Source organism: Corvus cornix, chromosome 5 (assembly GCF_000738735.6).
Source record: "Corvus cornix cornix isolate S_Up_H32 chromosome 5, ASM73873v5, whole genome shotgun sequence".
In the NCBI taxonomy this organism is placed as follows: domain Eukaryota; kingdom Metazoa; phylum Chordata; class Aves; order Passeriformes; family Corvidae; genus Corvus; species Corvus cornix.
Genome location: NC_046335.1, coordinates 53,989,316 through 54,015,373, shown reverse-complemented (window position 1 = coordinate 54,015,373; position 26,058 = coordinate 53,989,316). Strand labels below are relative to the sequence as shown.

At 40.0% G+C, this 26,058-nt stretch overlaps 1 protein-coding gene across 3 annotated transcripts in view; it reads right to left on the bottom strand.

The window, feature by feature from the left end:
* Nucleotides 1-26,058, bottom strand: part of GALNT18 (polypeptide N-acetylgalactosaminyltransferase 18) — a 207,314-nt gene that overhangs the window by 40,527 nt on the left and 140,729 nt on the right. For all 3 annotated transcript variants that reach the window (XM_039552644.1, XM_039552645.1, XM_039552643.1), the window contains exons 8-10: nt 13,643-13,828; nt 9,657-9,794; nt 4,882-4,977 (exon numbers count right to left, since the gene is read on the bottom strand). In XM_039552644.1, the coding sequence (XP_039408578.1) occupies nt 4,882-4,977; nt 9,657-9,794; nt 13,643-13,828 (420 nt within the window). The remainder of the gene's footprint in view (nt 1-4,881; nt 4,978-9,656; nt 9,795-13,642; nt 13,829-26,058) is intronic.

Here is a 26,058-nt window from a genome sequence, read left to right as displayed (position 1 = left end):
CATACAAAGAGTTTTTAAAAGTTTAGAAGTTTCTGGGAGTTTTTGCAACTGCTCCCAGTACTTCAGACACTATGCTTAGAACACAAGATTATGCTTTCAGGTCAGAGTCTTGTACAGTGTGAACTGGCACAGCTTTATGTGTTGGCAGGACTCCCTTCCACTGCCTTCAGTGGAGATGCAATAATTCATACCAAGCAGGGCTGTAGTCAACTGTGTCAGTTCTGCAATCTCTTGCAAGAACATGAAATATATAAATGAGTGTCCCTTCTCACCTGCTTTTCTTTTCAAGTGATTCTCCCCATTCAGTCTTCTGACCCTGTTCCTCAACTTGAATTCCTCCAAATCTAACCGGTTTCTATTGACTTTCACATCACTGGATGAGCTTGGGGGTTTAACTGCTTATAAATTGAGAATTATATGAGCCAGAAGCTATTGAACAAGGGAACAGAACTGCCCATTATCCCCTCAGCCACAAGCAATTATCAAGGTAAATCTGTACTTAAAATATCACTCCATTGATTGATGGTACTTATTTATTATATAATAAAGTCTCTAATAATGTGGTATTTCATTCTCATAAAAGAATCTTCTAAACTATCACTAAGGAGCAGTTTTAATGCAAGTGACATGCTGTCATCTTCCTGCCTTCAAGATTACAGGCCTGGTTAAACAGCAGTCTTAAACAACAACAAACATCCAGGCTCAGGCAGACGCCAGAATTAGGAAGGGAATGCAGTCAGGCCTGGGGCACATACTTACTGCAACTACAACAACCATTTTTTTCATGCAAAACAGGGGCACAGCTGGAAATAGATCTTTTAAGGCCTAAGCATATGACTGAGTTGTTGCTTTACTTTAACAAGTTCAGGAATTAGAAGAGTACCTTTATCTTTTCTACAGGAACCACTTAAAAAACCCCAGCAAAACCCCCAGAGCCTCACATGAACTTTATGTTTTATGTACTGTTTTGCCAGTAGTATTCTTCTGCCTTCACATTTATCTCCTCTCACTGCCAAGCCACCTCATCTCCCAGTTTTTCTCATTCCCTTTATCATCGCTCTGATGGGGAGCTGTTGTGCTTTGCCTCTAAGATGATCTTATGTGATTAAAGTAAAATCATTCCTACCACCACCAAACAGTGCAGTAGGAGCCTGGTTTAACTCCTGTAGTTAACTATTTTACCATGTTGGCTGCTTCAATGGTTGCAAAACCCAGTTTTGTTCAGAGGCTTGATGTGACAGGCTAACAGAGACACTAAAAGCCATTTACAAACAGTGACCAGCAGCACACCAAAGGTACCAAAACCACCTGATGGCCTTGGTTTGAGCACATCTAACAGCTGCCTGGTACCCGTGGTGGCTGGAGAAGAGCAAAAGATGCTCAGGTGTGATGGGGGTGTTCCCTGACAAGTCTGGGGAGTTATGTCAACACTCTGTGTGTTGCTGTGCAGATGGAGCTGTAATGACAGTGCTGGTTTGGGCTGAGTGTGTCTAAAGGCAGGAATGGAAAGATGTGATGCTTAGGAAGCAACACCCTTCAGCAACAGAATCAGGGGAGGATGAGCTACTTAGGCAGCCACGCTGTTCAGATGCCACCACTTAGACAAGGAAGCTCTCAAAAGCATCTCAAATTACTGGGGCAGCATTTTGTAATGAACTCATTCTTATTAAAGGTAAAAGAATAGCAATTCTTCCCTTAAATTCATGTGAATGCATTGCAGGATCATCACCCAGTTTGGTTTTTCCACTGATCAAACATTCAGTAAATGGTATGCTAAATCCTGAAGTGTCCAGTCTCCTGGGGACCAGGACAAAATACAGCTGCCCTGGAAGGCACCGTCCGAAGATGGAAGGAGGGTAGGAAACACACCTAATCACAAATTCTAGTTTTTCAAATGCCTTCTGTCTTTTCAGGCCAAGCCAAAGACCCTGCTGTGAGGAATTCTTTCACATTAGTAGTATCAGAAGACTACAGAAATAGACAGATCATATTTTGATTTTCCATTCAATCTTAGCATTTAACCACACATAAGATTTGCATCAGTTTCTCTGTGTGTAGAATGGAAGTATGAAATAAACACAGTTATAAAGCACTCCAAGATACTTGCAGGAATGAACTGTGAATATGCCAATGTTAGTTACAGCAGAGGCAGAGAGGATTGCTGAAAGGTTTGGAATCACAGAAGTCTTACCATCACTAATCCTGATTCTATTTAAAACTAAACTGAAACACCACAGGGAAAACTACTTTTGATCAGTTCATTGCAATATTTTAGGGTATTTCCTCACCATTTTCTACTGTTTTTAATTAGGAAGCTACACATTATGTTTTTGATACAGTCTATGAAAAATGGAGCACGGAATTTTAATGTCAGGTATGCAGATCCCTTTCTATTGACTTCAATGTTTTCTTTCCTATATAAAGCATATTAAAAGGAAACAGTAGCTGTACCTACGATTCTAAAACTATTTTTTGATGTCAAACACCTTATCTAAGCCACTTCTCATGCAAAAAGATGAAAATCCAAAAACATCTGAAAGTAGTTAGGGGAAAAAAAGGGAAGTTATCCAGTTTAGAAGAGGGGCTATAGTAGTAACTAAGAGCAGCAACTTAACTGCCTGTGAGGGAGTGGTTCCTGGCAGTCAGATGGCACATCTAGATGCAAGCGTGCCAAGTGGTGGCAGCAAAAAAACTATAAATGGAATAACTACAACAGAAAAACTTTGCATCTGAGCTAAGAACGGCATCACCAAACACTCAAGCAGGCAGTCCTGAATCAGGGCACTAATTTGTTTTGGTAAGGACTGCCAGGTGGGCAAAACATCCCCCTTTATACAGCATTTCACCACTGCTAGAATAAAATTAACATCTTACCAGTATCTTTTGTGGCTACTGGAAAGATCACTAAGATTAAAAGGAATATTTATACACATATTTCCAAAATGCAAGAGAAAAAGTCCATGGCTGGGCTGCAGCTCTGCCTAAGCAAGAGATGCAACATGTGCAGTGGAAATCTCACAGAAGAATGCTGAGTGATGTTTGTTAGTTCTTTCCCTCTCAATACCGTAATCCCTAACACAGGGAAGGTCTAACTCTCTTTTGCAAAAGTTCTCAGGCATTACTGGGACCTTACCCAAATTTGGGCCTTTTTGGGTGTTGTTTTTAACATGAGTTACAAAATGAAATACACAGTAATGGGGAGGAGACACAACATTCTAATTATGAAGGAGCAGTCTTTTCAAGAAAAGTTTCCCTTGCCTCTTTCCCCTCTGTCATTTATTTGCTGCTATCTCATTTGTACAGAACTTGAGCTGACATTCAAAGGTAGTTTTTTATCTGGTGAATAACAAACTGCGCTAATTGAAGCGACTTGTTACTGTTGTTTGTCTCTCAACTATAATTAAAGTTTCTAATTGGAATTTACAGGCATGCCTGCAGTGTACTGTTCTCACAGATGATGTGCCACGAGAGTCATGGTGCCCTCCTAGAGGACGAGGAATAATGGCTCTGGCTCAGGGGTGAATTGCACAGTTCCTTCACAAACACTGAGGACTGTCTTGCAAACCTCCTGCAGGCAAACAGTGGTTCCCACATCATTATGTGACAAATAAGGCACAGCCCATGCAGTGAGTGAGTCTGATGGATGGGATTTTCAGATATTTCTGGCTTCATCATTCATAATTTACTCAAGCACGATGCCACTAGTGATCAATATTAAAGGTCCTCAGCAAAGGAAGGCAGTGCAGAACAGAGTTGCAGCATGTGCAACTTGGCAGGGAAGTAGAGAAACATATCTGCATCTCACCAAACTCAGGTTTCCTGTTCACTATGAGGTACAGGCACAGGGGACAAGATCACCCTGTCACTCTGTGTTTATTTCTGAGATACTCTGAGGATTCATTTGCTGTATAGTCAAAACAGGTAACTCGCCATTCCTGGGTAAAACCACATTCCATAACTTCATAGGGTGGGGCATTATTAGTGTCCTTTCAAGAAGGCAAATATAAAAGGTAGTCAGGTAAAAAAAAAATCATTCAGACTGGAGGGATTTTCCAGTTTCTCCAATCATTCCCACAAGTATATCCATTTCCTTTATGTCCTTTTTGCATATGTTACTTTTGAGGTTAAATAATCTGCATGTCTGTCTTTGACAAGCATGTTCTAGGCCATGCAACATTATTTCTCCTGTCAAGATTTGCCTCAAAATCCTTTCACTTAAGCCCATGTACTTAGTTGGGGACACACATGTCTTTACCCTCCTGTCTGCCAAGTTAGTAAATCCAGCTGCTATGTAAGAAAATGGAAAGGTTTTGGTAATTTGAGTCTTTGGCACATAGTGGAATAATAGGACAACAGCAGAGAAAGAAAAAAGGAGATTTAGGGGAGGGGTTTTCACAAGAACAGGGTTTGGAATTTGACACAGCTGTATGGTGTGAAGAAGGTGGCTGTACATTTCAGATTTGTGGAAATGACACAGTAAATATATAAAGTAAAAAACCACATTACTTCAGATAATGCATAAATAAACTGTGGGTATACCTATGCGTGTATGCAAAATGTTTTAAAATGCATTGCTTCATTCATATGACAGGCACAGTTAAGGATCAGAAATGAAAGCTTCTATCAGCAAATCTGGGTCAGTGCTGACTCTCATATTCCTTAAATTCTTTCAAAATGAATAAATCAACTTCCTTGTCAAAGCATTAATGTACCAGTGCTTCTCAATTTACAGCAGAAATAATGTTCTGTCTCTCTAAAAAAGAGCTACTAAACATCTTACCGAGGGATTGTTGCAGGAAAACAATGACAGGTACAAGATGGTTCCTCCTACACAATCTGCTAAAAGCAGCACCAAAATCAGAGATCATTAGACAAACTAACCTGTGGTGTCATTCCATGGCAGATATACATGATTGGTATATTCTCTGTGTCTGGCCCTTGATCAAGGCACAAATCGCTTTTCAGGGAATTCTGCAGCTAAAATAAACAGAAAGAAAAAGAAATCAAGCAAGTTTTACGTGAGAAAAAGATGGTGTGATTACTTTCTTTTCTTTGAAAAAAATAAAACATATGTAGTTGAAGAAGGAAATATGCAAAATTAAAATATGTTGCAGTGAATATTTTGAAGAGAAAGCATCTGGACTAAATTCTTCCTTGTAGATAACCTAGCAGTACTGATTTCGATAATGTTGCACAAAGTTTCAGGCACGGTGTATTTCAAAAAGCCTTCAGAGATAGCAATAATTTTTTGATATATGTTTTAAAAATATTTAGTCCCTGGTGCACACTATATACAGAACTTCAATGCATCCTGCTGAGCAAGATAGATGAGGTATTAAACAGCTTTTCAGAGTCACTCAGGAGAGTCTTCTGATTTCTGGAAATAATTCAAAAAACTGCTTTCAGCTGACACCTGAAGACTTCAGGGCAATTGTTATGCACCAGCTCCTCTGATTATTCTGGGCTAACCACACACAGCAATGAACAGACTGCAAATACTTGGCCCTGGTCAGCACAAAGGCCTGTGAAAAACCTGGGCAACGCTGAGACAGAGTTTTCTGAAAGTGAAGTGCTAAATTAATGAGCACAGACAGCTGGGAGGTCTGTTCAGAGCGTGAGGACAAAGATGTGGACTGCATACCCACGGACATCTATTACTGTATCCTGCAGCCGTAGGAGAGGAGAGGAGATCCAGAAGGCAGGAATTGTGCAGCAAGATTGATTTATTTAATTATTTTACAAACTCTTTTATAGACTTTTCCTTCATAGTCTAATTGGACAAAGGATCACCCACCCCCTGGGTGGATTGGCTAGAAATCCTAAACATCCATTGTCAAAATATTTTTCTACTGTACCATAAACATAGTTCTACAAGGTCACAGGTGTTCATAGCTTATAGAATTTCTGCTAATCTCTTTGTGAGAGGGAAAAGCATCCCACGGCTTAGAAAGCAGCAGGAAAATTCCTTGCTAACAGCATTTTTGTATCCACAAACGTGTAAAGGTGTTTAGTGATGTAAGATTGGCTCAGAGAATAGGAGGCAAGTGTCTGATGGAGGGAGTGGAGATGTGGTTTGCAACCACCTGTGATTAACTGGCCAGGTCTCTTAGCTGTGCACAGCGGCCTCTGCTGAGGAAAACAAATTCATATCCTTAGCAAAGAAGCCTCGAACTGCACTAGCACATAGGAAGAGTGGACAAGCCAGAGACTGAAGACAGGAAGTGAATAAAATCAAAACCATTAACTCATCTCTACAAGACTTCCAACTCCAAACCTAACTCTAAATCCAGTAATGGACACGAAAAATCTCAACATTAAAGAGAAAATATGCATTAGGTATCAATACTGGCATTACTCTCAAGAATTAAATCTTTGAGAATTAAATACAATCTCTCTCAAAGCTTTCTACTTCTTATTCATAATGTAACCATAGCCATGACTCTAATCACAATCAGATGTCTAAGCACCACTCTCTATCCAAACCAATGATAAATATCAGCCTTATTAATTCATGCTGGGTCCAGCACTACCTTTGTGTTTTCAAAACCTCTTCCATGAACTCCCATCCTAATGCTTGTCCTAGTGCTAATGTTATAAACTTTTCCACTACAATCCCCGTAATAAAGGAAGAAAAAACCAGAAACAAAACAGCAACTGACCTGTTAGCTAATAATGCTATTTCAAAATCTGAGGCCCAGATTCTCAGGAGCTCTCTCTTTCCAAAATCTAGTGGCTTTGTGGCAACCAACAATTAACCTGGGTAATGCAATTTTAGCCTACCAAGACTTAATCTTAAGAACAATCCAAAATATGACAGACAATCCCTGTGCTGAAACCCAGAAATAGTTAGTCAATACTGTCATTTGCTCCCTTTCAAACTTGGAGCCTTACAGAATACAGATATAAGGTAGACTGCCACAATTCTGAATTTGCAAAATCACCTCAAACATCAAGTTGCCATCAGGGAGCCAGCCATTACACTGAATACAACAAGCTTTTGGCCCAGTGACATTGCTTTCTTCTAACTAGGAGTATACGGCACAATTCAGAAAGAAATTTCCTTCCCAAATATTTACTCTGCCACCAACCCCAACCCTATCTATATGCCACAACATAAACTAGACCTGAATGATGCAACTATTTCCCTAACTCTCACAGAATAGAAGGAAATTTAGGATTCAGGAAATAAATACATGGGGTGACTCTGTCAATGCCTAAATCCTAATCTTCACCCCCATTCAGGTAACTTTTTCAATTAGTCAGTATTTTTTTAAATTGATGATAATGCTATAGTAGGAATATTTCTATTTTCTATGAAAAAATGAATCCAGTTGATGAATGGAAGCATTTAGAGAATCAGAAAGCAGCTGACTTGGCTTTGAAGTATCACACCCTTCTCTGCTGTAAGATGTGCAAGCAAACAGGAGAGCAGACTCAAAAGAAGATTAGACATCCAAGTGATTCTTTTACTACAAGGATAGAGGCACTTAGTCTCGTGTCATACAACAGTATTTCATAAAACAGTGAGCTGTGTATTTCACAGAATGCTCCCTCTTTATCTGTTGCCATTGTTGTCCACTGCTTCCTTTGTGATGGTACAAACAAGGCCTGCTCCTCACATCTCTGTCAGCTGATGATAATCATGTGCATTTCTGGGCAGTACCTGAATCACAGAATCATAGAATGGCTTGGGTTGGAACACACATTAGAGATTATCTTGTTCCAAACTGCTGCCGTGGGCAGCAACACCTTCCACTAGACCAGGTTACTCAAAGACCCATCCAGCCTGGTCTCGAACACCTCCAGGGACAAAGAGTCCATAATCTCTCCAGGCAACCTCTACCAGTGCCTCACCACCCTCACAGTAAAGAATTTCTTCCTAATATCTAACTAGGATAGATTATCTTTCACTTTACCCTCTTTCACTTTAAAGCCATTCCCTCTTGTCCTATCACTATATGTCCTTGTGAAAAGTCCCTCTCCAGCTCTCTTTAGCCCTCTTCAGATACTGGAAGGTTACTTTAAGGTCTCCCTGAAGCCTTCTCTTCTCCAGGCTGACCATTGTGTTCAGTATTTTTGTGAGAAACCCTTCTTACTCTTTTTGGTTGATGAAAATCTCTCAGCAGAGTATAAAATTACAGGGCGCCTGTTGCTGATTTTCGTTTTGACTTGCATGGTGTGGAGTTGATCCTGAGATGAGTACATTAGCTCTTCCACTGCCCTTCCTTTATTTATATTGTATTATTTCTACCTGAAAAGACTTCTTTAGCCAGAGCCACCTACAAGCAGAACCATGCACTAGTTAGCTGCTGTGCCTCCTTCTCCTCAGGAAACTCCACACTTCATTAGATCACGGCATCACTGAGAGCAATTCCATGGTCTATGGCAGAGGCTTCTTGCACACAGGTGTGATTTTGGCATTGTTCTGAACTAATCTGGAAGGTAACCATTATCTCATGCATTTAGCAATGACCTAAACCTGTGCTGGAAGTGCTTTTCTTCTCTTGTTTGATTGTATGAAAAGTCAGCATGATTATTTTAATTGATCATCACAGGGGTCATGGAACTTTGCAGGATGTACAATCCCTTCATTTGCCAAAACACCCCAGCTGCTCTATGGCACCCTCAGGGCTCTTCCAGAGCCATGCTGGCCAACTGCACAGGTCAGTTCTCTTTCTGAGGAGGAATGTGTGAAGACAGACCTTTGACTTGTATGATCCCCTCTTAATTAGTCACACTTCCTGTTTGGGAATGTCATGCAAAAAGAAAAATTTTGCAGGAATCAATTTTTGTGAAAATGACAGTGGAAAAGAATGTGAAAAGGCCATCCTAGGTTTATTACCTTACTATGGGCCTGTGCTCATTTACTCTGCTCATCTGCCCTCTCTGTTTGGGGTCCTGCCAGTTTCTGAGGGGCAAGAACTGCTTCTGCCTCAATTAGCACAGTGCAACTCAAGCGTGATTTCAACACAGACAGGGGCACTACTGTTACACAAATAATGATGATTCCAAAATGCATGGATTTAGCTGCAGTTTCTGTTGGATGCAATGTAATTCTTGAACCTCTCTAGTGGTGCTTTACACATGGCTTAGCTATGTGAGATTTGGCTAGCTTGGCATGTGAGTCTTTGACACCTTGTAGCAGATGTCTACTGTGATATCTGTTCAAGAGTGAAGCAGGATTGCCCTTAAATGGCTAGAACTTTAATAAGGGAAAGCATCAGCCTTTTAACAGTTGGATTTGATGATATTAAAAGTATTTCCATCCTAAATGACTCCATGATTCTAAATTAAGCTCTGGCTACAATCTTAAGAAGGTTGCAGTTGAAATACTGAGCCTATTTGGGAATTCACCTGCTGCCACAAACCTGTCAGTTCCAGTGTGTCTGCAAAATCACCCCTTGAGTATTTCTGTGTGAAATGCAAGCCATGAAGCAAACAAAAAATCAGGGAGGAAGATAACATTCAGAATACCTCAGCACAAATGACAGCAGAGCAGCTGTCTCTGTCAACTACCCAGTCCAATAAATTATTTAACTAGTGACTTCAAGTTGATCTGATTCTTTTGAGCCTGGCATTGTCTTCATGAATTTCTTCCACTATTACACCTTTCTCCCCCATGTTTTTAGAATGGGAAATGTAAACAAGATCCTTACCACCCCATAGGCGACGGTATCCGAATACATTCTCATTTCAGGATACACGCTGACAAGATACCACCTAAAGGTCTTGCACTGGAGCTTTTTCCTTAAGGCCTTCCTCTCTGAAATATCACCAATATCAATTCCGGAGTCCTGCACATGAAACAAAGGGCAGAAAAAGCAGAAGAGACATCAGTGATACATTTCTGTGTAAACTAAACACCCAGAATCTCCCTCATTGAGGAATCACAGAATCAACTGAGTTGGAAGGGGCCCATCAAGATCATCAAGCTCAACCCCTGGCCCTGAATAGCACCATCCCCAAGAGTCAAACATGGTTTTGACCTATGACAGTGTCCAGGTTTTGGTTGTGAAGTGAGTCTGTTAACCCACACACACCCCAGAAGTGTCTCAGCTAAATATGATACAGGTCACCATGGCAGGGTCCCTTTTACAGTCTGCTTTGGTGAATGGGACCACTCCTGTTGGCTTCAGTGGGGTTTAGATCCAGTGTCCAAGGAGTATCACTGTTGTTCTGTAATTTCCTGGCACTTTCCAAATCCAAAAAGAATTGGCAGAAAATAGCAAATTGCCCTAGAAACATGGGCATTGCTGGTGTCCCACTGTGGCCTAATCATTAGTGTCTGACACTTCTGGCCATTTCTGAAGTCTGGGTTACTGCTTCACTGCAAAGAGCAGAAGCTCTGCTCACCTTTCTAAAATAGCACTTATTAAAGTTCTTTTGTAATGTAAAAAGAGAAGTTGTTATTTTTGTTAAAAGCAATTGCAGAAAATTCTCTCCTGTAATTTTTATCCTCCTTTACATTTCTGGCTAACCTAGTTTCTACTTTTCGTAAGAGCAGATCACAAAGCATGACTTTCATAAAGGCCTTGCATATAAAAATCAATAATTTATCACATTAAAATCACGCAGCAGAAATTTTTAGAGAGGGATCTAAGTGCAAATTCATGGCTTCTCTATGACAGGAAGTAAAATGAGACATTTTGCTCCACACTGTGCTGTACCACTTCTGCCTCAGAGCAAAACACAGGATAAATACATTTTCATAGGGAAATCTTATAATCTATCTCCTTAAACAACAGCCTTTACTGGGCCATAAACACCTCAAAGATTTTTGTCAGCCACAAGACAGGATTTAAAAATAACATTGAAAGCACTGAATTTTCTTAGTTACACAACAAAAAGGTATCTGTATAATTATCTAGATTTCTGAGCTGCTGAAGCAACCACTGCATCCCAAAGCACTGAATTAATGCTAATCTGGAACAAGTATATTTTATTATGGAAGCATTTTCTAACTAAAGTAAAACTGACTTCAACATTAGCAAAGTACTCTAAAAAGTAGGTAACTGAGATTTTGCATACACAGATCAGACATAACTCAACAATCTTAAAAATGGTGATTCCCCATCTCAAGCCCTACATAATTCATAAAACTTCATGTGGAACTGTGCCTTAAGTGGCAATTTTTTTCTGAATTTTGCAGCTAGGGACTAAATAAAGAGACTGTAGGGTGCTGAAAGACAATCAATGGATCTCGTGAACAAATCCTGCTCAGGCACCACTCTGGCTGCACTTGCCAGTGTATCTGCCACTTGTGTGTAGGAAAAGGAAGGTGCCAGCACACAGACATTTGACTTCTAACATTAACAAGGCTTCCTGGGATCAAGTGCTAAATTGGTCCACTGCCTCCCAAATCCTATCTCATGCAACCCTGCAGGCACCAATGCTTGTTTCCTCACCGTTTACTGTATAAGAAAATAAGAGCATCAAGGGCCTCAGTAATCACATCCTTTCATGCAGCTGGAGAAGAAAAATAGCTCACACATAGCACACTGGCTTTATCACCACCAATAAGTGAGTGTGTTCCCTAAAGCCAAGAATATGATGGGGGGAAAAAATCAAAACCCAACAAACAAACAAAACCAGAAGCACAGGCAGAACACATGGAAAGCACAGTCCTTGATTCTGGGACTTGAAGAATCTTTGAGTTTCAAGTACTTTTCTGTATCTATGAATCTAAGTGTCAATGATGCAGAAATCACCACGGCAGCAGAGGTCTCCATTTGAAGCCCTCAGCACTTCAGAGAGAAGCCCACAGACATCCCGAGAGGGCAGTCACAGCACACTGCCAAATGACTCTGACTTCTTTTTATTGTTAGCTCCCAAAGACCAAAACCTTTGGAAACATCTGACTTCTCAGAGATCTGGGAATCCTTCCACGGAAGAAATCAGGTCCAGTGTTTAACATTTTGGAATAACATATTTCATGGAAAGTCTTGACTATTATAACTGAATACATTTCTATTACTTGCACAGTCCATTACCAGTATTCATTAGCTTCCAGATAGAGAATTACTCCTGTAGTTTTCCAGTTGCAATTTATCTTTGCATTCTTCATGAATTTGATTTTAAATTGCATTCAGATCTCAAATTTGCACAAGGTTAAGCACCACCACCACCACATCTGGATGAATACGATGCAAATCAGTGTACAGTACTGTACATCCTGGTTAGCAAGAGGAATTTCTAAGTATCATGTTAATGTTATGTTTGCAAGTTAAAAAACTAAAACCTGGATCAATCAATGAAAATCAACCAATCTTCAAGAAAATAACAATATGAAATAGCAACTGAAATCTAAATCTATCAGGCTAATCACAAATAAAATCCATTTGGAATTACTTTGCCATAAAACAAGTAACCCTATCCAGTGCAGAAATGTCTTTATTCTCGTATGGACTGCCATGCAACTTCTCAAAACAGGGACACTTAGAGGGCAGCATGGATTTGCTGAACATGGGACTTCCAAAAAAGGTTACAGAGGATTTTTTTTTCATGGTCATGGCAGATTATGTGGCTAACGTTGCAACTGAAAAATAGGACAATGACTTCCCCACTTTGCCAAAATTATCTACTTTTAATCACAAGAGATGCAAGAAGCTATTGAGAGCAGCTGAACCAACATCAGCATTCATATATTAAGTCGGTTTTTTGTTTCCAATCTTTTCTTCTTATTAGACTAAAGGAGAAGTACAGCACTTTATTTCTCAAAACAGAAATTGCAGCAAAACCAGTTTCTCTGAACAGTTGTCAAATCAGAGAGATTTTACTATAGAAAAAATAAATTGCCCTTTAATTTAAGTCTAGACTGTTTGCTTTTGCTGTAATGATGAGAGCTGTACTCTGAGTTAAACTCCAAATTCAACTAGAGCCATGCTTTCCAGCTTCTAGGGGGAAACAATCTATCGACACAGATTCTGAATAAGTACAGTCCCCTTGCTCTGAGCCCTTTAGCTCATAGGTGTTCATAGATTAAGTACCATTGACTACAGAAAGGAAGAACAGCTAAAATTAAACTGAATTCTGAGGTTGGCCATCTGACATCATCTCTTAAATACAATCGACCAAGCAATGCTCATCCATGGAAAAGAAATCAGGACAAGCAGTCCAGTGGGGAGTTGCAGTGAGATTCTGCAATATGTCATGACACCCACCAGCCACCCTCACTCTGATGTGAAATCCTTATCAGGCACCCCACACTTGCCTCAGTGGCTGTCAACACCCCCCGGCAGATCTCTCCTCACAAATCCTGTGGAATTATAGCGCTCTGTGATGGTAAAACCAAATTCAAAACAAGATGTGCAATGTAGATTTGATGGGGATTTTTTTCCCACATTTCTGCAGCTACTAGTTTAAAATATCCATGAAGAGTCATCAGTGAAGAGGATGAGCTTGACAAGAAACTAATTTTTAAGGAACCTAAAGACAAAGGAGTTACTCTAGAATAAGACAAAGCTACATATATATGTTTATATACAATTGTGTAGGTATAGGCATGTCTTATGCCTATATGTGAGACATAAACACATACACATATGCAAATAAAATCTTACCAGAAAAATCAAAATTCAGGGCAGGAACCAAACCCAAAATAATCTAAAGCCAAAGCCTGCAAACAGTGGTCTCTGACACTCACCTCCTGGGGTATGTTCCAGGCCATATAGACATGGCTCTTAAACTCATCCATCCACACTTCTGCCACCCTCAGTGCGTTTCTCCGGACGTGAGCAGTCAGATCCTCTGTGTATGGTTTATGTGCTCTTTCAATGTGGGCAATCCTGGAGCAAGGCAGAACCTCAACACTTCCTCCACACTGCCACACCTAGCAAGGAAAAATAAAAGGACATTCTGCTAGTGACAGCTCCCTACACCACTGCTGGCCTCCAGCAAATACACTGGAATTGTTTTATTTCTATGCTAGCCATTGTTACAAAGGAGAATAACCATTCAAGACTTATTGGACTACACAGAGGTTGTGAGAGGACAGAGTTACTACCTTGCCCTACCATGAATTATTATTGCTACTTAACCTTACTGCAGTTTCTACATTACCAGTAGTCTCACATCACAAACTTCCTGGATCAACTCGGCTTTTCTCAAGATTATCAGTAAAATTATTTATAGCCATTCAAAACAGTAACGCCTGGTTCAAGTTTTAATGGTTTGCAGGGCTTTTCTCTGAGGTTCTGCACAGTCCATACCAGTCCATACATGCACTACCCAGAATCTCAAACTAGGCAGCTTGTCATAACAGGGAAATGAAGCCAACCAGCTTTTTAAGACCACTGAAGTTTCAGGTTCTAGGAAGGTGAGGAATATAAATGCATCTTATGCTTTGCTTTAAACATAGTTGAGAAGGGACCAGGTCTATTCCTTTTGAGAAGGAAAGGCAAAGACCGAGACTGCCTGGTGAAAATGTTGTATGAACAATTTCATCAGAAACTACTCTTACAATAAATTTTTAATGTAGGTTACTTTACCTGCTCAAACGGATTTCAGTTTTGCCCACTACCACAACTGAGCTAAAGTACACAATATTAATCATAATTATTGCTTTCATTTCTGATTTTCCCTTTCTGCTTTCAACCCACTTTGGCAGACTTAAGAGTCAGTGAAGTACATGAGTTATTTTACATAGCAGCTCTTTTTCTGTGTATCCTGTATTATGTAAGCTTCCTAACAAGATCAAGGCAGCCCATTCATAATGGTTGAGTGGATGCTGCTCAGGTGAAAGCCCAGATGTACTCAAACAGTTTGATAGTGCTGAACAAGTACCTGGGTGTCCCAGAGGCAGGTGTACTCACTGAGAAGTGACAGAGTTTGCCTTATGATACTGCCAGCTGAGATTCCTGAGGCTTGGTATCTCATACTAGGACAGCAAAAAATGAGAGCACTTCTACACTCATCCAGGAGATCATATTCTGGTCTCCCTCCTGGTGGCCAGGAATGTGGGCTGGCAGAACATCCTGTTCTGGAGCTGATCTCAGACCCCTCAGTTCTGTCCACCCTATAGGCATATGCTCTACTAAGGAGGCACTTTGTTCAGTCATTCATTTTATATATTTAGACATCTGGCTTGAATACAGCATTTAGGCATTTGGCAGCTCCTGAGACCAGAAAATGTGGCATGAATTCAGAATGTTTACAAAGCTTTTTCTGAACTGGTGCCTAATTGCATTCAGCATATGCTGGGAGAAGAGATAGAGCCCTGGTTTCCAGAGCTCTGTGGAAAGGGAGCTAACCCATGAACCTGCTGTACAGTCAAAAAGGGAGCAAAAAAGACTTCAGCATCTCTCTGTGTCCAGAACTTGGAAGACTATAAGAGTAAATAAACATAACCATTATCAAAATCAGGGCAAAACTGAGATGATCATAAATATTTAAAAATAAATATGCAATTGATCTGACACAAGAATAAATAATCCAGAAACAACATTTGTGTCCTGTCTTTCTAAATATCATATTAAGTGGGCAATCCAGTTTAACAATCTAACTAAAATAATAGTTTGTCCAACATATAATTATAAATGGTCCAGCTCCATCTCCTAATAAAGATTAAACGTGAAGTATCACCAGGCTGTGCTCACACAATGCCTGCTTTCAGTCACAGTCATTTCTCAGTACAGCATGGACATCCAGCTATAAATTGTTTCAGAGTTACTCAGTGCACACTGCCTAAATTAGTATAATGAAAGACAAGGAAGATGTAGAGATGCTCATAACATAGCCCAGGACAAGGGCTAAGGACAATTCACACACCACTTGCACTGTGTACTCTGCCCAGCGCCTCTGCTCCTTCTAACCAGGGATGGCCTCGTGCCAAGGCCAACAAGTGAACACCAAATCTTTTGTGGGATTTTCAGAGCTAGGTCTGAATGCCATCTTGACAACAAGTTGAGCAAAAAATTCACAGTCTATAATGAGCTGAATTTCCAAGCAAATTTCTAGGAACTGAAATTCGGAAGAGCAGAGTCATCTATAATTTTAGCACTGATTCAGTTATCAGTAAACTCTGATTTGACTTTATAATGAAGTGAGATGTTTTCAAAAAACATCCTGAGATCACCAAGTCTTCAACAGAGTTTGCAAATAACAGTTACCCACTACCTGAATAAACATCCATTAATCACGTCCAAGTGACCACTCCTTTCTCCCAGACATTGTCAGTCTTTGTTCTATTTTCAAAGACTAATTAGTTACTATCAATTAATTAGCTATCAATACAGAACTGATGAGTTGCATCAAACAGTTTCAAAACCATATTCTGTTATTTCCTAACAAAGATCTCCTAAAATCCACAAAAATTAGCTACAGAACTCAACAAGGAGCATAGATGCAGGCTATGAAACCTTGCAGAGTGGAAGCAGAGGTGATGCTTTAAAAAGGCAGAAAGCACAATCCTGACATGCTCGGCTGGTCACACCTGGGACAAGACATAGTCCCTCTCTCTTCCACAAATGTTCTTTGCAGATTGCAGTACAGTGAGAAAACTCTATTATCCAAACATTTCATTGCACTTAGGGAGAGGTAAGTTGTAAAAAAAAAAAAAAATTTAAAAATGTAGGTAGCAGGCATTAAAGTGGGACTTTCAAATGACATGAAGCTCTCCTGGAATCTCACTGAAGTCTGGATTCCCAGCTCCCCAGAACATGCAAAATCTCCAGCTAAGGAATGGAGGGTTTTGCTATTCATCCACTGAATATTGAACACTACACTGAACTGCATGTATGAATACTAAACAATAAACATAAATAACTGCTACAAAAAGCAGCAGGGCTTTTGTTTAATTCTTCCCTGATTATATTTTAAATATGGGTATTTCTTGCATTTTCTTTCCCTTCTAGACCAACTGTCCTCTTGAATCTGACCACTTCTACCTCCCCCCATGTCTTTCACTCATGTACATTAATCCCTGGTGCTCCAACCATTGTGTTGGAGCTGTTGTGGATAGCTGGGTAGTTTTTCAAGAGAAAGACCTTGAGATGGTATAAATCTCACATCAGAAGTGCACAGGAAAGACTAATTAATTCCTCTGAACCAATACCTTTCAGTCAGATACAATTTTTAGGGGTTTTTTAAAATAATATTTTAATACTAAGAAATATGTTTTCTTAAAGACTCTATTCATAGGGAAGTTGAGAAGCCTTTTAGAGTGGTCTGTTCTTCATCTAATAAGACTCCTGTAGACAAGAAGGAATAGCAATTGAGGGGTTAGCTCCTTGCAGCTTCACACATTTCCCCTGTGAATTTTGCAGCTATTTTTTGCTGTCATTAGCAATCTTTATTCAGGCTTTATCCACACTGAATAACACCTTTCTAGTTTTCCAGCACTGCTATTTTATGTGATGGCTATAAATACATACAAAAGTTAAAAATCAGTGAAGCTTTTCCAAATTATCACCCATGGCTTTAGCAAGAAATCTAAAGATAAAAGATCTTCAAAGACTTTTTTCAACCACATGGAATGGTTTGAAGTAAAATGTTATATCTCTGAGCATACTGTGGCTGCAATCAGCAATACTTAATGACTAACCTGCTTTTACAAATTGCAAGGAAGACATTTGATTAATTTCCTAAACTCTGGTTAAAAGGAAATTCAGCAACTTTTCTTGTTACACATGAAGATATTTTACCTACGGTAGGCAAGAGATGGAAATTGCCAGCAATAACCTCAATTTCCTGCCAAATCTCTAAATATATATATGCAGTTGTAAAAAATAACATATGCTTTCATCACTGTGACATGATAAAGAACAATTCAAATTTCATGCTGCAAAAGCATCAATTGCAAAACTGTACCAACAGGTCTCAGACTTCGCCTTGGAAAGTTTTGAAGTGTGAGGGTCTGTGTATCTTTGGGAGTTCTTTCCATGATTGCTGGAGTCTCAGCAAGGAAAAAGGTTTGCTTTGCTTTGGAGGAATTTCTTGAGGTTCTGGTCCTGCTGGTTTCCTTTGCAAACACAGTCTTTCAGGAAAAGAACACAGCAACTGGAGTTTCCCTTCCAAAGAGCTCTGAGCCCACTTCAGTGCGTTTTCAGTGCTCCCTTCCAAGAGGGCCTGAGAAAGGGCTCTTTATTCTCGAATTTCCTGAGGAGGTTCATATATTTGGTATAGCCCCAAGAAGGGCTTAGAGTGATTCCTCTTCTTGAAAGGGTTCCTTGTTCCTTCATCACTAGCAAAAGGTAGTAAAATTCCATAAAAAAATTCAAGGTCCAAAGGGACAGCAGCCGTGCCAAGGCGAACGCTTACAAAGCTGAAAGACTAAGCCCAGCATACCCTATGATCTAAACTGAGCAAAGCAAAGGAGAGATGACAGAAACATCAAATGAATACAGAGAATCTATTGATGGGGGGGAAAAAAGGAGGGGAAACTCCCTTTTAAATCTTCAGTTGCTACGGCTTATGTGGACAATTTGTCCAAGCTCTGAGCGCTTCATACTGTTAATTTACGGAAGGTTTATTTGCACACAGTTATAATTGTGGCCCTAAATCTGTGAGGATTTATGTTCATCGAGGTTTAAGTAGCACCACAAAGCAAACAGAAAACAGGCTCTCCACATTGGGAGAGCCAGGAGAGCAATGTAAAACCACGGAGAGGACACAGGTGGTGGCACCACAGCTCAGCTGCAACTCCACCTCTACTGGGGGAGTACAGGACCTGAGTATGGGGCAGTCCAGGGGGATGGCACAAGTGAGGCAGCAACAGGAGCAGGAACACACCAAGTGATTCCTTAGAGCAATTTGCCAAGTCCTGACACCCCTGTCACCCCTCACTCACTCCCACCAGGCATCAGTTACAGCACTCACAGAGCCGTGTGTCACTCACACTTCCTTACAAATACCCAAACCAAGCTGGTTTCAAGTTTTTTAAAGCAAATTCCATTCACATCTGGAAAATCTTTCACTACATTCCTTAGTAAACCCTTTCCAATTTCATTTAAATGTATTAGAATTTGCATACTTAATCAAAACAATCAGAAGCCGATCCCTCTCTCAAATAATTTATATTTCATTATAAAATGATGTAACACTTCTTCATTAGAAGTTTCTTTTTATCTCTTTAATCATTGAGTGTTCTTTTTATGTTATAGAACCTTAATCTAATAAATAAACTCTACAAGTCATTGAGCAGTTTATTAGCATGTACTGCATTCATTAAATTTACACAGATCATGCAGTTTCTCCAAGAGCTGATATGACCTTGTTTGATATCATCATTTCATTTGGACTGCAAACAAAAACCTTTTAATTATTAAGTGATTTCTCAAAAAGCTGAAGTAATTTCTAGCTTCTGTGAAGGCTGCAAATTACAAAATTAGAAGTACTCATTAAAGATGCCCTGAAGTTAAAAACACAGTCAGTGTAAATTAATTTCTACTGTGGATACAAACTAATAGTTACCAATATCTTTGAAATATATTTTTGGGAACAATTTATTGTAAAAACTACCTGTGAATCCTGTCAACCCTTGTCATTACCATTAATTGTTTACTGGTAACCAGTAATGAGCTTGATGTTTTCCAGACAAGTATGAATAAGCTATTTTTATTCAATACCACAATAATTTTAAATCTGCATTTTTATTTTGGTATCTTGACAGGTGACTGCAGAAAGGACAGAGAGAATTGTCAGACACAAAGATCACTGAAATCGATGTTCGCATTTCTAGTTGCTGTCAGTGGAGTTTCGATCACACCCTGGAAGTTTTTGGATTGTTGTGTACATTGGTTGGGTATCTGTCACTGCAGAGCTAGAAACCATACTCACTGGATGAAATATTTCATTCTTTTTTTACGTCATACCTCCACTGCAGCCAGATAATCTTCACTAAATACTTCTGATCATCACACAAGCCCGTCATACTTCCAGGTAAACTTATCTACTTGTATGTAAAAATCAGCTTTTTTTCATTACCAAGGTGGTATTTTAATGTGAAACTGTAAGTAATCTACAAAAACACACACACATAATCTAAAAGGCTTTTTAAAAGGAAAATAAAAGACTTAAACATAACTAGAGCTGCTCTTAATTTTAAAATGTAAATTATCCCTTAAACCTAACTTTTGAAGTCATCATTAATTGCCTCACAGGCCCCATTTTACATTAATTGTGCCTTCATAAAACACTCTCAATGAAAACCTAATACATGAAAAGATTCTTCCCAAATTAAATTGTCATTACTTTCCTTACTCTTTTAGATAATTGCTTCATTATGTACTTTTTAAATTGTTTTGTTCTGCAGGGATTAATTTTGCATGTATCTTCATGAGCTGTGAAACTTTTACAGTGTACTGTTAACCTACACAGGGTGTGCTGCTGGTTTACAACTGCAGGAACTATTCTCCACCTGTGTCACTCGGAGATAACACATGAAAAGGGTCACTGAAGGCTTGTGGCTCCCATTCAGTTCTCTTCCAAACATGCCTATCTCATTGCCAGTCACAGTTAATAACCCACATATCAATCACTGCTTTGCCAAGTTTATGTCATGAACAGGAAGTAAAAGAAATCACTTTTTGTCTTAAAAAGCACAGAAGTAGGAGACTGAAGAACAGGATCACCACTGGTTGAGTATTCATGGAGCAATGTACTGTGCTGGCCATCTTTTATGGTTTTACCTTTCTCTCCCTTACCACAGCTATACTTAGCTTGATCAGTCTTGTTAATCTTGCACTGTGCCTAAAGGCTTGATCACAGAACAGAATATGCTGAGTTGGGAGTGACCCACAAGGATCATCCAAGTCCAGTTCCTGGCCCTGCACAGGACACCACGAGAATCACAAAATGTGCCCGAGAGCATTGTCCAAACACTTCCTGAGCTCCGTCAGGCTGGCGCTGTGACCACTGCCCTGGGGAGCCTGTTCCAGTGCCCAATGAACCCCTGTGTGAAGAATCTTTTCCTGATATCCAACCCAAACCTCTCATCACAACTTCAGGCCATTCCCTTGGGTCCTGTCACTGTCACCAGAGAGGAGAGATCAGTGCCTGCCCCTCCTCTTCCCCTCACAAGGAAGTTGTAACTGCAATGAGGTCTCCCCTCAGTCTCCTCCAGGCCGAGCAGACCAAGTGACCTCAGTCCCCTCCTCACAAGGTTTCCACTCCAGACCCTTCATCATCTTCGCTGCCCTCCTTTGGATGCTCTCTAAGAGCTTCTTTTTTATATTGTGGCACACAAAACTGCCCCCAGCACTCGAGATGAGGTCACCCCAGCCCAGAGCAGGGTGGGACAATCCCCTCCCTTGCCCAGCTGGCAATGCTGTGTCTGATGCCCCCAGGACAGACCCTCCTGACTGCCAGGGCACTGTTGTCCCATGTTCAACTTGCCACAACCAGCATCCCCAGGTCCCTTTCCACAGGGTGTAGCCCAAGTTCTATCAGTATTCTTAAAGACTGAGGCAACAGCTCCAGAGCTTCCTTGTTCAGCCAGGCTTTTTGCCTCACTTGCTTGACTTAGAACACAAGGTACTGTCACACACATAAAGGTACCTGGCCTTCACACCTCTGACCTGAACATGCTTGATCCATCCTGGTGAATCCATCTCAGTCACCTACTCACTTTTGTACCACCACAACAATTCCTTGCTCTCCCACATTGATCTTCCTCTAATCTTTGTTAGACTACTAAATCAGTCTTGCGATACTAAAAACACTCAATGAAATTGAATTCTAGAGATAAGCAACAAATATGGAATCTTCCCATCTTAGGCAGTGAAGACTTGTAACACCAGAAGGCACAATGGCAGTGACACTGTGCCATGACTTGAAAGTGCAGGAAAGCATTAAACATGAGGCTAATAATGCACTAATTAATTTGCATCTCACCTGAGTCCATTGATTTGTAAGTGTATATTGACATAAAATGTTTTACTTCTTCCCATACCACTATAAAACAACAATTTCCTCTCATAAAACATCAAGATATCTGTATTACTTCCCAGTTGGTAATGTGCAACCACACAGGCACAGTTGGTGAAAAAACGTTTGTGAGAAATCTCCAAGTGCCTCGTTGTCCTTCCTTGCAGGGTACAGTGATGCCACGTGTTAGCTGCTGCTGTAATACTTTTCTTTCCTGTGGGAGCAGCTAATAAAATGTTCTCTCCCCAGAAATAGCAAAAACACAAAAATGATTCACTGGTAATGTATAATTACACATGCTGTAGCTGCTGGTTACCTGCTGAGGCATTCATGGGCAAAACGGGGGGAAAAACACTTATTCCAATGCAGGAGTGACTGAAACCAGAACAAGTCAAAAAAAGCCAATTTCTGGTAATGTCATGGCAGAATTTGGTGGCATGACAGTTCCTTACTTTATTCTTGATAAAGCCTTTCTTTTTTAACCTGTTGGAATTACAACCTTGTAAATAGAGAATTTTAGTCTGTGTCCTCTTGGGATTCAGATTGTTAACACAGGGAGATAGTTTGCAAAACAAAATTAACCTTAGGAATAATCCTGTGCACACTGATAAGACACTGCTGGTTACACAGAGTGCTAGGCAAGTACTTATGCCATACTTGCACTGCTAAGGAATTGTTTTTATCTTGGTGGAAGCGTGGGCTGTGAAAAGCATTGGCCACATCTTGTAAGAAGTCACATTCAGTCAATCTTCACAAATTTTTTTCTTGCAGGCTTCAGTTTAGAAATAGCCTCTTAATTCACAAAATAGATAAAAGCAAAATAAACTTCTATTTCATGCTTTAATGCAAAAAAGAGAAACCATTACCTTAAAAAGCAGTGTTAAAAGTGATCTAAGAGTAACAAGTAAAAATATTTCTATTTTCCCACTTCTCAACCCTTTGCCTTTGCCCATCACCAACCTAATACTGTTGAACAGCACTTGTGATCAAGTACTAAGGATGGTTTCTGTACAGCAAATCATTCCCTAGTGGCAAAGGATACTGGACTTCTTACTGAAAACAAGCTAAAAACATGGCTTTAAGACTACAACAAGTGATGATAACTGCAAGTGCAAGACCAGGGAAGGTCCTGATTCATTTTCCTGAGGTGTATTTAGGTAAGATCTACATTGCTCACTGGAGTGCCATGAAGGGAGACCCAGCAGCAAGGACAGAAAGGGACACTAGGCACACAGGACACATCCCCCTGCTCCCTCTGCATGCAAACAGTTCCACAACACAGCAGCTTGGTGAAAAATCCCCTCACTTTCTTTGCTCATTTGCAGTCATTTCTACCTCTTGGCGCATCAGTCTGTCAATCTGCCTAACAAAACTGTTTGTGAGGCAGCACAGTAAACCACAAACTGATTAACATTAAAATTAACCCTGCGTTAGGAAAAAAAAAAAAGTTTACTGAAGCAGAGGTGTTCAGAGGCAGCAGGTGTGGACTGACCACTGTGCTGGCAGGGCCAAAGCACTGGTGAGCTGCTGCAAGAGTGAGAATGCATGGCATGGAGAAGAAGACAATGTAACCCAGTGTGGCCTCTGTGCTGTGAAACTACACTCGAGCTTGAACACTGTTGGTGTGGTTTAACATTATTCTCATCCTAAACCCAAAACACTGCACCGGCTACTAGGAACAAAATGATCTCCACCCCAGCCATGCCCAGGACAACTGTGCAAAGGCTTTCCTTAATAAAACCAGACATCTATTTACATGCAATATATTCACAGTTTCATGTAATTTATGGCCTGTGTTAGGAACACTGACAGGTAAAATTGCTGGAAACTTCTAGGGAAAGAGGAAAAAGAGCAAAATGTTTCCAGATAAACATGGAGATCTTGCGGCAAGGGTAAATATCTTCACTTGCTTGTGATTAACAAAAAGAACACTATTGCAAGGGCAATATTATAAGAAAGATCTCAGGTGAGAAAACAATTGGGATGGCTTAACTAACTGGCAATGAAAAATCATGATCCCAGAAGTACATGTGGGGGGAGGTTAAAGAAAAAAAGATAGTGAAGAGCCAAAAACACATTAAAAAACCCCAAACAAACAACAAAACAAAACGCACCCCAAAACAAATAATAGAAGTAACTTCTGGAATTTAAGAAACAATACATCAGAGAGAGGCATGATAGACTTCACACCCGCTTGCTCTGCCACAGAGGGACCTTAATGTATGGAAAATACCCCAAAGAACACTGGGACTATTTTCTGCTCAAGGGACTAATTTCTCCATCTCTATTCATTAACTGCATTCCTGAGTTCTCCACCAACAGAAAGAGCATCAGATTCACATAAGGTCTGCAGACAAACCATCAGACTAACAAGAAATGAAGCAATTAATTTCACTACAGCAATATACTGTACGAAAGTAGTGTGCCATACTCAGTCTAAGTATAAATGCAATTTTCCTCCTGGTTTGGCTGATGTGAAGTCCTGATATACCATTTAGTGGGAACAAGACCCAATCCTTTTCCTTAAAAGAGCTTTTACTTGCTAATAAAATTTCCTCTTACCCACTTAACAGGACCATTGTATCCTTGTGAACACAAATTTGTCTGCAAGCACAAAGTCTTTGTGACAGACAGAATTACTCTAAGTCAAAGCCTGGGCTTGCATTCCCTTGACTCTGATGATGACTTAGTCTGGGACCTGAGGCAAATCACTGAATATTTGCTAAGGCATCCCTAAAAGTGGTACAAATAATTTCTTGTAATAGATATTTGGGACCTTTATCAAGCATGCAGGCTGCTTTAAAAGACAAAAGGATTGCTTTGCTACAGGCTTGCTTTTCATAGAAAATCTTCTGCTGACTTCAGTAGGAATTGGAAGAGGTCTTTAAGAAGCCTATTTCAAACTAGATTTGAACCATCCTGAATCTGACTGATTGCATCCAATTGATTGCAATGGATTTGAAGGGTCTTCCACGGCCACAAGTGTTGCTTGTGCAGGCACAACCCAGAAGCAGAGCCCAAATGACAGTGAGAAACACCAGCCTCACACTCACATTCTTTTTCCACTTTACGGCAGTTAACAACACAGTTCCTGCTTGGTCACATGTATAAGACTGTGATTCCAATTTGCCCTCCAAATGCAATCTGGTCCTTTAAAAGCACACTTAAGTCCATTCAATTGGGATTGATTGAACATAAAACAAAACGAAGCATCACTCATCCTAACGTGAATTTACAAATATGATGCTGCTTCAAAGTAAATGAATCTTTCAAAAATCCCAGTTGAAGTGATTGAGCTGCTCAAAGAGGATTCTATCAAGTCTTGCATCAACCAGCCTGCCTGCTTTGTCTTATGGGGCAAATAAATAGCTTTGCAAGAAAACATTTGCTCGAAGAGTAAATGAAGTGTTTCTTCTAAGAATCAAATGCATTCGTGTTTTGAACTCATCTGTCAAGCTTCTAGCTCAAGGCAACAGATCTCTATTAATATTGATTTAATAATATATGCTTAATATTTTACAAATGCTTTACAAAGCCACAGACAAAGGTAAAAATCTTAGAAGTTAAAATAATATTCCAAATCAGAGACCAACAGAGCTGAGTAGTGAAACAAATTCTTCAGAGTCAAGAGAATAATCCTCCAAAGTCCTGTTTTCTGTGGCTTGTTATGGTTTACCAACAATGGATACTTCAAATACAGATTCCAAAAACTGGGGATTTTCTTGCAACTCATATAAAACAAATAACCAGATATTTGTGCAGATGATGAGGTGACAAAAATAACTCCCGGGTGAGGATAGTGGGAAAAGTCTCCATTTTGTCAGGGTCTAACTCCTCACAGTAGTTTGGCTCGCAGCAGTTTTACATCCTTAGGAACAGAGTCAGTAATATAAGGACACAGGACCATGTTCTACTTACCATGTTTAAGATAAACAGGTAGCTCTAATGATCCTAACACCTGCTGCTCTTTCTGCAGTGAAAAATAAACTCCCTAGTTCCTCGAGATGTTTGCTGCTACAAGCTTATGCGTAAGATTTCCCGAGCAGGCCAGTTTGGGCACATGAGGTCTGCTTGCCTATTATCCCGATAATGCTTATCACACAGTAGAATTCTAGAAAAATCTAGGTACTTCTTAAAAAAGGAAAACAGCAATGAAAGATAAGGTACAGTGAGGAATGTGTAGTTATAGACTGGAGA